General features: G+C 40.5%; 1 protein-coding gene across 1 annotated transcript; it reads right to left on the reverse strand.

Annotated features, from left to right (window-relative positions):
* Positions 1-461: 461 nt before the first annotated feature.
* LOC122762073 (transcription factor 12-like) lies at positions 462-13,787 on the reverse strand (the record flags this gene model as incomplete). Its single annotated transcript, XM_044017247.1, has 5 exons — positions 13,496-13,787; positions 12,618-12,708; positions 12,300-12,372; positions 5,007-5,080; positions 462-564 (listed from the first exon to the last, which is right to left on the reverse strand). Coding segments are annotated over exons 2-5 (322 nt in total), but the record flags the coding sequence as incomplete, so codon positions are not given.
* Positions 13,788-13,986: the final 199 nt, after the last annotated feature.

Genomic DNA, 13,986 nt, shown 5'->3' on the forward strand with positions numbered 1-13,986 from the left:
CAACATACTGTAGCTGTTACCATTCATCTTTTTAGTAAGGACAATGCTTATGATCATATATTTCATCAAGTACTCATTTAAAACATGCTAAACATTAACATAATCATTGTGTGTGTGTGTGGCACCACAGAGCTGAACCTGCGGGTGCATTAAAAACCACTGTTTAAGACAAATGTGGTCAAATCTACCAAATCTACCAAATCTACAGGATTGAATAATCTGCATTAAATCCAAACATGTTCCTGTTCTTTGTTCACAGTGAAACCTCAAAGCTCTGCTGTCACTGAAGTTGCTCTGGGCAGTTTTGACGTCTCAGAGACAGGAAGCTACACTGATGCCGTGACTTGTGGCCTGGGGGAGGGTCATCATAGCAGGAGGAGGACGGAGATACAGAGATGGGGAGGGGAGGGGAGGGGAGAGGCGAGGATGCTGCCTTAACCTCAATCAGACCATTTACTTACCCATGATGCTTGAATTGATGAAAGGCGGTGAAGACAATCCTTCATGGGACACTGACCGACTGTCAGTCAGCTGATCGCTGTAATGAGGGCTGTCTGCAAAACCCTGAGGGAAGAGATCAGAATATTAACCACGTTACTGAGCCTCTGCACTGACGATCTGTTAGTGACATTAAAACTGCTGCTGCATGTTAAATAGACGAAATATGAAGCTCTCTTTCATTTAGTCTGACACGTCTTTTTTATTTGTTTTACTTACACATTTACACATAAACTAATATGACATTGTGTGCTTTTATTATTTTCTTCTAAACCATGTTGTGCTGCATGAAAGTTTATAGAAAATAAATGATTAATTATGACTTCACTGACACAAACTACCACAGATTTAAAATAGCGTGTAACAGACATCAGCTGATGCAATCATTTCAAAAATCAGGTTCTTGTACATAAATATCTAACAAACACTTCACTCACCAACAAACAGAGAAGAGCAGTAAAGACATAGAAAAGCCTTTTCTCTGTATTACAAACATCTGTGAGTGTGTGTGTGTTGTGTAGTAGAAGAGGCAGAAACACATCTTCCTCAGGTACCTGCAGCTTAACTGCAGCTGCCTTTTCATGACAGTGATCAGCGGCTCAGGCTTAGGTCGAAATATCAGTCACAGTAGGACTTTTGAAAACTCAGGGTCTATGGAATAAAAGATATTCTGTTACAGCGCTAATCCAACGCTCTGTGGAAATCCTACTGTGCTGCAGTCAGACTGTATTAACACACACACACACACACACAGATCGTATTTCTATTCTATTCTATTTCTATAACTGTTTTCATCAATTTAAACACTTTACATTCAACATAGAGAAAAAAAAATAAGTCGATCTTATTATCCACACAGACAGAGAGTGGATGCAGAGAGAGACAGAGAGAGAGACAGAGAGTGGATGCAGAGAGAGAGAGACAGAGAGAGAAAGACAGAGGTGGATGCTGAGAGAGAGACAGAGAGTGGATGCTGAGAGAGAGACAGAGAGTGGATGCTGAGAGAGCAGAGAGTGGATGAGAGAGAGACAGAGAGAGAGACAGAGAGGATGCAGAGAGAGAGACAGAAAGTGGATGCTGAGAGAGAGACAGAGAGTGGATGCAGAGAGAGAGAGAGAGTGGATGCTGAGAGAGAGACAGAGAGAGACAGAGAGTGGATGCTGAGAGAGACAGAGTGGATGCAGAGAGATGCTGAGAGAGACAGAGAGTGGATGCAGAGAGTGCAGAGAGAGACAGACTGAGAGAGAGACAGAGAGTGGATGCAGAGAGAGAGAGAGAGAGAGAGAGAGAGACAGAGAGAGACAGAGAGTGGATGCTGAGAGAGAGACAGAGAGTGGATGCAGAGAGAGAGAGAGACAGAGAGTGGATGCTGAGAGAGAGACAGAGAGAGGATGCTGAGAGAGAGACAGAGAGAGGATCCTCACAGATTCACTATTGTGTGTGTGAACACACACACACACACACACACACACACACACACACACACACAGAGTGCGTTTCGATGACCTCTCATACGTTCATGATATAAAGCACAGATGATATTTTTACACTTTAAATGTAAATAAAGCTGAGTGACAGGTGTGTGAACCACATGTTTGTAGTGTGTGAGACAAAAGATCAATGATGTGTGTTTTACAGGTGAAATATTATTATTATAACAAGTATTATTATTACTGTTACTACAATGATAATAATAAGTGGAAAGGTGAACCCTCTGTGACGATGTTTAGATGAAGATGAACATTCCTTCATCCAATCTAACATCAAACAAGCTGAACGTGATGACAGAATCACAGCAGTGATATTAATATTATCATGCAGTTATTTATTTATTGTTATTATTATTTATTTATTTAGTCTTTCTCTGAGCTGACAGTGAAGCAGAGATGTTTGTTCCTGTGGGAATCATCGCTCATCAGTCACAGATCGCTCATCGCTCTCAAACACTGGTGGTCGACACGTGTGTGTGTGTGAGACACTAACGCGCACTGTCATGGCCGCCTCAGGGCTGCATTAGCACTCGTGGCTAAATAAGTGTGAGAGCGGAGGCCACCGCTCACACACCACGTCCACGTTCACTCTGAGCTGCATCCCAGGTGAACGTGTGGCAGCTCGGAAGTGATGATATGGTCGTGATGTGTGTGTGTGTGTGTGTGTGTGTGTGTGTGTGTGTGGCAGAGCCTTGACTGTCACACTCACAGCCCACAGCCACAGCCGCCCAGGATACAGAGAGTGGCAGAGAGACAAGGTCAGCGCTCACACTCCACTGATCACAGCAGCTCAAACAAGCTCAGGGAGCACAGCTGAAAGATGAAGATCTAAGCATTTCCACAGACACGTTCAGAGTTTACTGAACAACAACAATCACGTCTTTGAAAGCAGCATCTTCGTATCTTAAGCGAGGATCAGCTGACTCTGTGCCGGGAGTCATCGTACATCGTAGTGGGACAATCAGAGACAAAGTGCCCTGCGTCCATGTTCACAGCTTCAAAGATGAACATGATAATGAACTCATCAGGGAAAGTTCATCCACAGCTCGACACTGCTGCGCAACAATTAGACCTCACGTTTAAATGTGTGCAGCGACAAGCCCTCGGTAACAAAGTCAACAACACGCACGTCACACGGAAACAGCTGCAGTTCTGTCGAGTTTTGATTTTCATGATGATGATGATGATGATGATGATGATCTCTGCTATTTTGAATGGAATGTTTCTTATATACATATGTATATATATATATATGTATGTATGTATATATACCGTATATGATGTTTAACGTGTGGATGTGATGCTCAAGCTTGTTGTGAATAAATAAACTGGTTTTTACTGCAATGATGTTAATTAAGGTGTAAACTGTTGTGCAGATCTGTTTGTTACAAACCAGTGAGACGTCTGAGAAATGTCAGACGGAATATTTCATAGCTTCTAATAAATCAGCTGTATATGCAGCTGTGTGTGTGTGTGTGTGTGTGTGTCACAAACACTCGTTTCTATGCACCTGCAGCAAAGATATCTGAAGCATCGCTGTGTTAGAAGTGAAAGCATGGCCTGCAGACGGTGGACGGGGAAGGACACGGACAAATAAACAACTGTGACATTTGACTGTCGTCTAACACACACTGACAGGGGAGTCAATCACGGAGACAGACACGCAGACTGGCACGCCGACAGACAGACAGACAGGCAGACAGGCAGACACACCGACAGGCAGGCAGAACACACAGACAGGCAGAGAGACAGACAGACAGACAGGCAGACAGGCATAGACAGGCAGGCACACAGACAGGCACACAGACATGACAGGCAGACAGACAGCAGACAGGCAGCAGACACAGACAGGCAGACAGGCATAGACAGACAGGCACAGATAGACACAGGCAGACACAGACAGACAGGCAGCGAGACAGACAGCACACAGATAGACAGGCAGACAGACAGACACAGACAGACAGGCAGACAGACAGGCAGACACACAGACAGATAGACAGGCAGGGAGACAGACAGACAGGCTCACAGACAGGCAGGCAGACAGACAGACAGGCAGTTCTCACTTCAGATAAACAAGAAAGGCTGGTTTTACATGTGTTTGCAAACATACGATCATTATACAAATGTATGACACAGTGATGAGAAATCTAAGCAAACGCGCGTCTTCACTGGTGTCAGTTTAACAACAATGACTTCATGTATTCATGCACATGACTCAGTGTAAGCAGTCAAATAAATATCAACTTCAATTTGAATTCTAATACAACAACAAATGAAAGAGAAAGAGCTTGGACCACGTGTAAGAAGGTGGACGTGATGAATCGTCCATGTCCTCATCACCGTGCATCTTACAAACAACCATTCTCAACAGCCCATAATATTCTCAATCATTTCCACAGCTGGACTGGAAAAAGAACGATTTACCGGGATCCATGATTTAAAAAGGGGATTCACGAGAGCAGTGTGTGTGTGTTAGTGAAGCACACACACACACACACACACACACACACACACACACACACACACACACACACACACACACACAGCTGCTGTCAATGTCTTATGAACATTTGTCAATAATGAAAATCATGGGAGCTCTTTGTTGTCTGTGTGTTATTGCAGACGTGCTATGACGAGATAAATGTGCTGCTGTTTTTGTGACACATTATTGTTTCAACACCGAGAAAATTCAATAAAAAGTTGAATTACAAAAGAATTTGACTTTTTAAATACGCTGCAGAGCTGTGATCATAATCAATATATCATAGATTATATATATATATATATATATATTATTGATTGTGTTCTCCATCACTCATCCTTATTATGACACAGCTTGCCCTCCACATGATGTCGATCAGGAGGTGATTTCTCATTATTATTCTCACAGAGCAACATCATCCACCATCATTGACTCTCTGCACTTTGACAGAGAATTACAGGTCAAACAGAAGCTCTTAGACTGAGAATGAGTGTTAAACCACGAGCGCTGGAGCAGAAAGGTGTCGCTCATCTTACCCTCGAGCTCTCACACGACGGACTGGAGTCACCAGCTGTGGTCCAGGATGTGTGGCTGCTCCGCTCGTCCATACCTGACACACAGACAGACACACACAGACAGAGAGACAGACACACACAGACAGAGACCGACAGAGAGACATGCACAATGCTGTCAGAAAGATAAGATGACTCGTATCGTTTAAACAGATATGGAAATGAAACTATCGTCATTCTCTGTCACACACAAAGACCGAGAGGTGAATCACAATCAGCTTTTTTTCTTTTGCACTCAAGCAAATCAAAGTATTTTATAATAATAGTGTGATTTATTTTGCTAAAGATCAGCATCTCTACATTAATGATTGGCACTGATGTATGACAGGTTACATCCAAACAGCTGAGCACTGCAAAAATGTCATTAAACTCATTTCTAAGTAAGAAAAAATAAAATAAAAGCAATAACTGCAAAGACGGAGCGTCTGGCGTATGTTGAAAATTACAATATCTAATCTTTACAATCTAATTTATGTGAACTAGTCACAGAGAAAATTGTTCCGGATGTTTGAGATGATTTAGTGTCGCAGTAAAAATCAACAAACACACAAAGATAATTGTGAGGCGGATAAAACATCAACATTCTCATCTGTCTCAGTAAAATATCATTGAACTTCTTCTTTTTAACTTCAAATAAAGAAAGATATTGTGTATAATATAATATAATAACAAGTGCAAAGCACAACATGTAACATATTATTAATATAACACGGGGACAATAACTTTGTGTCGTTTGTTTTTCTGCTGAGAAATTCTTAGTAAGAGAAACTTAAGTCTAATTTTACACTTAAGCAGAAACACAGTGAGTGATCTCTAAGCAGAAAGCCTCGCTCCACTGAGCACAGATCATTCACCAGTTTCATCTTTCATTTCCTCTTCTTTACTTTGTTTAATGTAAATAAATAAATATCATTAAATGAACCATGGTTACTCAGCACAGTCACATCACACTACAAACACAGAGCAACTCGCTGTGATATAAAGACAATCGGTTAAAACCAATACTCACATGTATTCATTTCATTTCTAATCTTAGAGATTATGATTGAAGCTCTGATAATCTACAGTGTTTTATTGCGTCAGCAGTTGTGTGTTTGTGAGAGACGACTTTATGTTTCCAGCAGCGTTGAGTAAAAAAAACCTCTGCTCACCCAACCAAAGAGAAACTGTTCATTCAGCAGCTTCAACGACAGGAAGTCAAAACTGCTGAGGGTTCTTTAGTCACATTTAATACAATATTTACACGAAACATTAAAGCCTGTGAATTAAAGACAGAAAACAGTGAATCAATAATGTCACACCTTACAACAGCAGGAGGCGTCAGTGTTATGTATTTAATTATGACGGAGCGGACGACTGGACTTGGATTAAAACACTTCTTCAGTGGCCTCACGTCAACCAGCCTTCATGGGACACAATACAATCATCTTAAATTGAAATAATAAACATAATATTATGGATCTGCTTTGAAACACATTTCCAAACATCTTATCATTCACTAACCTCTGCTGCAGTTTCGGACATTATATTATATTATATTATGTTATCACGCTCACATGTGTGTATCTCGTGTGAGTGATTTTCAGTGATATTGTCTTTGTGATGATGTTTGTAAATGTGTGGTGAGAATGTGGAGATGACTCAGAATCTAACAGACTGTTCAGAATCATTCACACACATGTATTTAAATCAAGAAAGAAAGAAAGAAAGAAAGAAGAAGTTAACCAGGCTGAAATGTTGAGATCCTTTGAATTATACTGTATAACAGTGAATATTGACAGTCTGTTTTTAAAGAATTGATCCTGAATAATGTGATTTTAAATGTATTTTTAAACATATTATGTATATTCCTAATAACAGAATCTGCGTCAGAGAAAACACGAGATCGTTCTCAAACGCCGCTCATGTGCAAACAAACTAAATAATAATAATAATAATAATAATAATAATGATGATGGTAAAGAAAGATGATCTGACAGAAAACTAAGTGGAAGTGAGACTGAAAGAAGGCGTGAGCGAGGCTTTGTGTTCATCTGTGCTCGAGTTATGAGGGAACTTTACATTCTGCCCGTCCACATTTAAGTAAAACACACACACACACACACACACACACACACACACACACACACACACACACACACACACACACACACACACACACACACACACACACACACACACACACACACACACACTTTCTTTGTCTGAATGTTTAAACAGCGTCGCCGTTACAGTGTGGACGTGAGTTTAAACCTCAAGGAAATAAATGTGATACGATCTCTACACACTTACTGCAGCTCAGCTCGTGTCTGCTTGTTCTTCCAATATTTACTTCTGTAAAAGAACACGCAGTCCAACACGAGCACTGATGCTCACAGTCTGCTTATGTTTGCACAAAATACCTGAGAATATCTTTTCTTTTATTGATTTGAAATTCAACATAAAGGCAGGGAGAGAGAGAGAGACAGAGCGAGAGACAGAGTGAGACAGAGCGAGAGGAAGAACAGATCAAAATTAGCTCTGAAAAATACAGAAAGTGACAGTAAAATAGAAAGATGAGCAGATTGACATATTTTACATACATGTTTACACTGTAATTCATATCTAAATATTAAATATACAGTTGTACACAGAGTTCACCCTCATCGTGAGCGTCAGCTTCATCTAAAAACAAGTCAATGTGATTAGAGTTCAATTAAATCCAATTTCTTCTGGCATCTTCTGGCAGAAATTTAAAAAAACAACAAAAAAAAAAAAACAGTTCTGGTCCGGACGCCATCTTGAAATGATTAATGAGAAATGCCAAATATTAGTCATTTTAAAACAACTTGAGTTTCAGCAAACGTTCTTTATAAATTCTCCCGATATTTGAACCTCAAATATATTATGATACACAGAAGGTTACATTATATACTAAGAATCGATCATATCCGCTTCACGCCACAATAATCTGTCTGTCGTTGACCTGAGGTCAGAGGTCAGGTCAGAAACACCATCTGATGTCTCAGCCTTTATATTTCAGATGACTTTAAGCTCTGAGTTCATACTAATGTGTCTAAAAATATGCATCATGTGACCCCTCAGGTACTTTCCTATGCAGTTCTCAAAAAAACGTTTAATCCCAGGTTTAATCCCTGGTACAATCCAAGGTACAATCCCAGGTACATGAGAACCATGTCAACACACTCTTTTCTTCTTCATCTGCACTCATTTGTGAACCAGCGACAGAACACACACCATAACTATTTTGATAATCGTTTTTTTTGATTATTAAAACAAGTTTTCTGATTTTTCAGATTCTTAAATGTGAATATTGTCTGGGTTTTTTTGCTCATAAAAACAAAGACGTCATTCAAACTGAATCATTCTGGTTTGTGGACAAAAACAAGACCTTTGAGAACATCATTATATCACTCAGGAAAAAAAAAGTCAACATTTACTGACAAGAAAATAATGGACAGATTAAAGAAAAGAAAGGTTAGTTGCAGCTTTTGTTCTCAGTTTACAGCCCAGTCACAGCTGAAGTACGTGAACGTAAGTAACATCATTTTTCATCGATAATAAAACACAGGACCAGTTGACAAACGTTAAACAGAAATGTGAGCGGCGGCCATTACAGCGAGCTCTGCTGCAGCCTCAGAACACAAAGTCAAAAGGTAATGATCCTCTAACAGCAGCAGCAGCGACACCACACAGTCCATGTCCTCATCACATTTGCATCAGCAACACAGCTGGAAGTGAGAAGTGATGAGTCTCAGTGAGAGAGAGAGAGAGACAGGTTATTTCTCCACCCGGCTGAGATACAATAATCCAGACTCTCATTCCCTACCATTTCACACACTCACTCGCCTTATGTCCACAAACACACACACACACACACACACACACACACTCGTGTGCTTCTCTCCTCTCCACTGAGTTCATGGATTCACCAAGTGAAGCATGAGCGGCTACATCTGTAGCTCTAGTGTGATGAGCTTTGATCTTTGCTATAGTTTCACAAATAAGGGATCAATCGTCAATCGTTGCACAGACTGTAATATAAAATATAAACTTTGCTCTCTGAAATTACAATCCATTCATATCATAGATCATCATATCTAATAACATTGTTTTAACACAGATAAACCATGTCATACAAAAAAGATAATCATTGCGGTTATTTTCACAGGAAATGCAATCGCTATGAATATCATATAAGTATGATTTGTGATATCAGAGGGAATAATAATAATTTTGACATCATTATTCTCATTTTCATTCAAAAAAACATATTTAAAAGGTTTCATGTGTGATATCTGAGAAACAAAGACGTGTAATAATAATTCATATATTATTATTTATATATTTTGACAAACATTTTGGCTTGAACAAATATTGCGACCAGAAAACAAACAGGTGTGACACACTTTTCTACCAACAGCCTCCAACTCTTCTCTGTTCCACACACTGACGCTCACTGATTTAACAATTCAGAGTTCAACACTCACTTTATTTTTATTTTATGTGACTAGCACGGAATGATGCGTCGCGATCACGGACGCATCATCTGTGATCCCGTGTGGGCCACGGACTAAAGCGGGCCCACCTGAAACGCCACGTATGGTTGTAACATGAGATATTTACACAAAAAAGTTGTTAATTTAAACACGAGGTGAACATGCCTGCATGTTTAGAAAATAAAACAGCACCGACACGGCATCAACACGACAGTAACGCGTCTGGTTAGAAAAGAAAACACTTTAGCCTACGAGAAAAGTCATTGGTCGCTATCTTCATCTTCTTCTTCAACACTAAAGTCACCGAATTCTTCATCTTCAGCGCATAGTCTTTCCCCGCGTCTGTCTCACTTTTGTTCTCACGTTTACTGCTAGAGAGTGCCCCCCGGTGGCCAGTAAAAATCTATAAATTAGCCGCACCATTGTATAGGCCGCAGGGTTCAAACATATACATATACACACACATATATACATTACATACATATATATATATATATATATATATATATATATATATATATATATATATATATATATATATATATATATATACACATACATACATATATATATATATATATACATATATTTTACAAATGGAAAATAAGCAGACGTTGAACTATTTACGTGTGATCTGGATTATCACTTGTTTAACAGACAGCAGGCACACCATCATCCTGCCTTCACTGGTTAGGTTTTGTAAAATGAATCCTCACAGTAAGAGTTCATGTGTTCATGTTTCTTTAACTTCCACTGAACGAGTCTTTCACAGACAACATGACGACAACAAGGCTTTGTAAATGACACAAAACATGCTTTGATGCAACATAATGCTTGATTGTTGACTTTCTCTAGTAGCACATCAGACAAAAGGTGTGTTTCTGGATTAATGTCTTGAAGCATTTATACAAATCTGAACTCTTCACAACCAACTGAACAAATATACACTCGGAGACGTTACAAAATAATAAGAGTCGTGAATGGTGTGTGCATGATGAGTGAACAGAATAACTGCTCAGATACACAAACGTGTACATTCATCTGTTTCATTAGCAACACTCGGAGCAAACTGTGCCGTTTTCTTGATTTACGCCTTATTCATACAAAGGTAAGGTGAGTGGCATTGCCTGTTTTAAACCATGATGCTAATTAGCCAAATGGAAGATTCACACAGACTGTGCTTTGTTCCTCATCTTCACTGTGGTGCTCTGCTACAATTCCAGGTGGGAAGCTCATGTTTCAAGCAGCAGATGTGAAGAGCGCACACAAGCGTCTCAGAGCAGGAAAAGAGACACAAGCTAGAAACTAACAGCTTTTCCCCTCTGCCTCAATTTATCACTCGACACAAAGACCAAAACCATCCAAAGTGGAATCATCGGCCTGTTTTGATTTCATTCAGACAGAAAGACAGAAAATGTTAAAAGTTTTTGCCCTTGAGACGTGGAGCGGTTTGCAAATGGATAAAAGGTAAATAAGTGCAACGATTCTGCAAAGAAAGGACGAGGTTTCAAAATCATGCAACAAAAATGTCACTCCTGTATTTTAATGCACTGGAATCAAGAGTGGACTCGAGGACAGTTACAGTAGTGTGGACAGTATGTGAGGACAGTAGTGTAGACAGTATGTTGTGAGGACAGTAGTGTTGACAGTATGTGAGGACAGTATGTGGACAGTATGTGAGGACAGTAGTGTATGACAGTTTGTGACAGTAGTGTGACAATGTGAGGACAGGTGTTCATGTGAGGACAGTAGTGTTGTGGACAGTAGTGTTGACGGTATGTGAGGACAGTAGTGTTGAATGTGAGGACAGTGAGGACAGTGTTGACAGTGTGTGACTGTATGTGAGGACAGTATGTGTGTATGTGACAGTATGTGAGGACAGTATGTGAGGACAGTATGTGAGGACAGTAGTGTTGACAGTAGTGTTGACAGTATGACAGTATGTGAGGACAGTAGTGTTGAGACAGTATGTGAGGACAGTAAGTGAGGACAGGTGTAGACAGTATGTGAGGACAGTATGGACAGTATGTGAGGACAGTAGTGTTGACAGCATGTGAGGACAGTATGTGTGAGAGTATGTGAGGACAGTAGTGTTGACAGTATGTGAGGACAGACGTATGTGAGGACAGTATGTGAGGACAGTAGACAGATGTGAGGACAGTAGTGTATGTGAGGACAGTATGTGTTGTATGTGAGGACAGTTGTGTGTGAGGACAGTAGTGTTGACAGTATGTGAGGACGTATGTGAGGACAGTAGTGTGACAGTAGTGTTGACAGTATGTGAGGACAGTATGTGAGGACAGTATGTGACAGTATGTGAGGACAGTGTTGACGGTAGGTGTTGTTGACGGTAGTGTATGTGAGGACAGTATGTGTAGACGACAGTAGTGTAGACAGTATGTGAGGACAGTATGTGAGGACAGTATGTAAGGACAGTAGTGTAGACAGTATGTGAGGACAGTATGTGGACAGTATGTGAGGATAGTAGTGTTCTTCTATGACGCACCACCTGCATCTAACTCCACAACTGATTATTTTCAGGCAATTAATTTATTCTATTTTGATTTCACGTTTTCATTTTTGCATTATAATTTAAAGTGACTAATAATTGAACTCCATTGCACACTGAATATTAAACAGGCACTTAGAATTGACACCACAACTCAGTTCACAATCACAGAGAAAAGGCACTTTTTCACAAACATTGATTTGCATTTTCATTACATTTCACTGTTAAAAATGAGTGAACGTTTCCTACCTGACGCACTGAACTGACTGCTGCCAAGTGTGGTGGGTCTGATCTTCCCTCCACTGACAGGTGGAGAGAACATCTGCGAGGAACAACATGGACACAAGTCTACATTTAGAGACGCACTCATTTTACATTACAATTACAATCATTACATTTGAATTCAATAATAAAATGATTCATACACGTCAAAGCCTGAGGTCTCACACAGTAACTATGTCATATGTTAGTCACGAACTAAGAAAGATGGACGTTTGCGGTCATGAAGTCATCTCAAATCTAAACAAGACACTTTTATACAATAACACGAAAATCAAAGCTTCCTACCGCACTGAAATCCAGCAAGTCACTTAATTCCTTATCTGTTCCGAGAGCGGCGATCCGCTGCTGAGGATTCATACTGACGTTCTGGAAAAACCTGAACCACAAGAACCACAAGAACCACAAGAAGAAGAAGAAGAAGAAGAAGAAGAAGAAGAAGACAGCGCATGAGGTCACATCATCTACGACAGAGGACTATAATTCCACGAGAGACGAGTACAGTTCCATCCACTAGATCCGCGACAGAGGACTACAGATCCACGAGAGAGGACGAGATCCACTAGATCCGCGACAGAGGACTACAGATCCACGAGAGAGGACGAGATCCACTAGATCCGCGACAGAGCCGTTTGTTTTGGCTGCAGAATAAACGTCAAGTAAAGTTGTCTGTGACGCGGATTCATTCAAACACTCTGTCATCAATTAGTGCTACGACATTGTTAGCATATTCTCTGTGTGTTGTGATTAAATGGAGATAATGGAGAGTGTTTGTGTGAGCGCTGAGTGGACAGACAGACAGACAGGCAGGCAGGCAGACAGACGGCCCTGCTGGTCACAGACAGGAGCTGCAGCACACACACGCGAACACACGCAGCTTCAGTTTTTAGACATTTCTGTCCACACATAACCGCGGCTAACGTAGCGTCACTTAGCACACTAGCTAAAACTAGCTGCAGTGGCGGATTCATGTGTGTTGGACACAGTTAGCATGCTGCTATATGCATATGTGAGCGACTCACAGATAAAACTTAACATAAATAACATAAACACTACACACTGTGTGCACAGGTCAGTACACATGTACAGTCTGATGTAAACTCATAACTTATTCATTACTCTAAAAGCTTTACACGAACTCACACTCGGTTTTTGTTGTTTTTTACCTTTTTCCGATTCAAATCCAGACTAGGGTGATCTGTGACGGCCTGTCCGTGCTAAACACCTCAACACGCGAACTGTGGCTTTAAACGGCGTCAACGCCTGAGACACTTGTCCTCTCTATGTTTATGTATAAATGTATGATATAGATATAGATATATATACATATATATATATATCTATATCACTAACGACTTTCCCTTAGGCAGGCATTTCTGCTTAGCACGAGCCGCAGCACCACGACGGCTTTGCTTTTTGTATCACTCCGCCAGCAGAGAGACAGAGACAGAGGGAGAGAGAGAGAGACACGCTGCTGGTCCCCTACACACACACATACTGTACACACACTCACACATGCTGCACACACTCACACACACACATGTCAAACACACACACACGTATTTGTCAGTGTTTTGTCCTGTAAGGAAATAAAAGTGAACCATTTCATTATTGTGAACTTTATTGTGAAGCTGCTTCACTGCTGCGTCAGATGTTC

The sequence above is a fragment of the Solea senegalensis genome, unplaced genomic scaffold, assembly GCF_019176455.1.
Source record: "Solea senegalensis isolate Sse05_10M unplaced genomic scaffold, IFAPA_SoseM_1 scf7180000015207, whole genome shotgun sequence".
NCBI classification, from domain to species: Eukaryota; Metazoa; Chordata; class Actinopteri; order Pleuronectiformes; family Soleidae; genus Solea; species Solea senegalensis.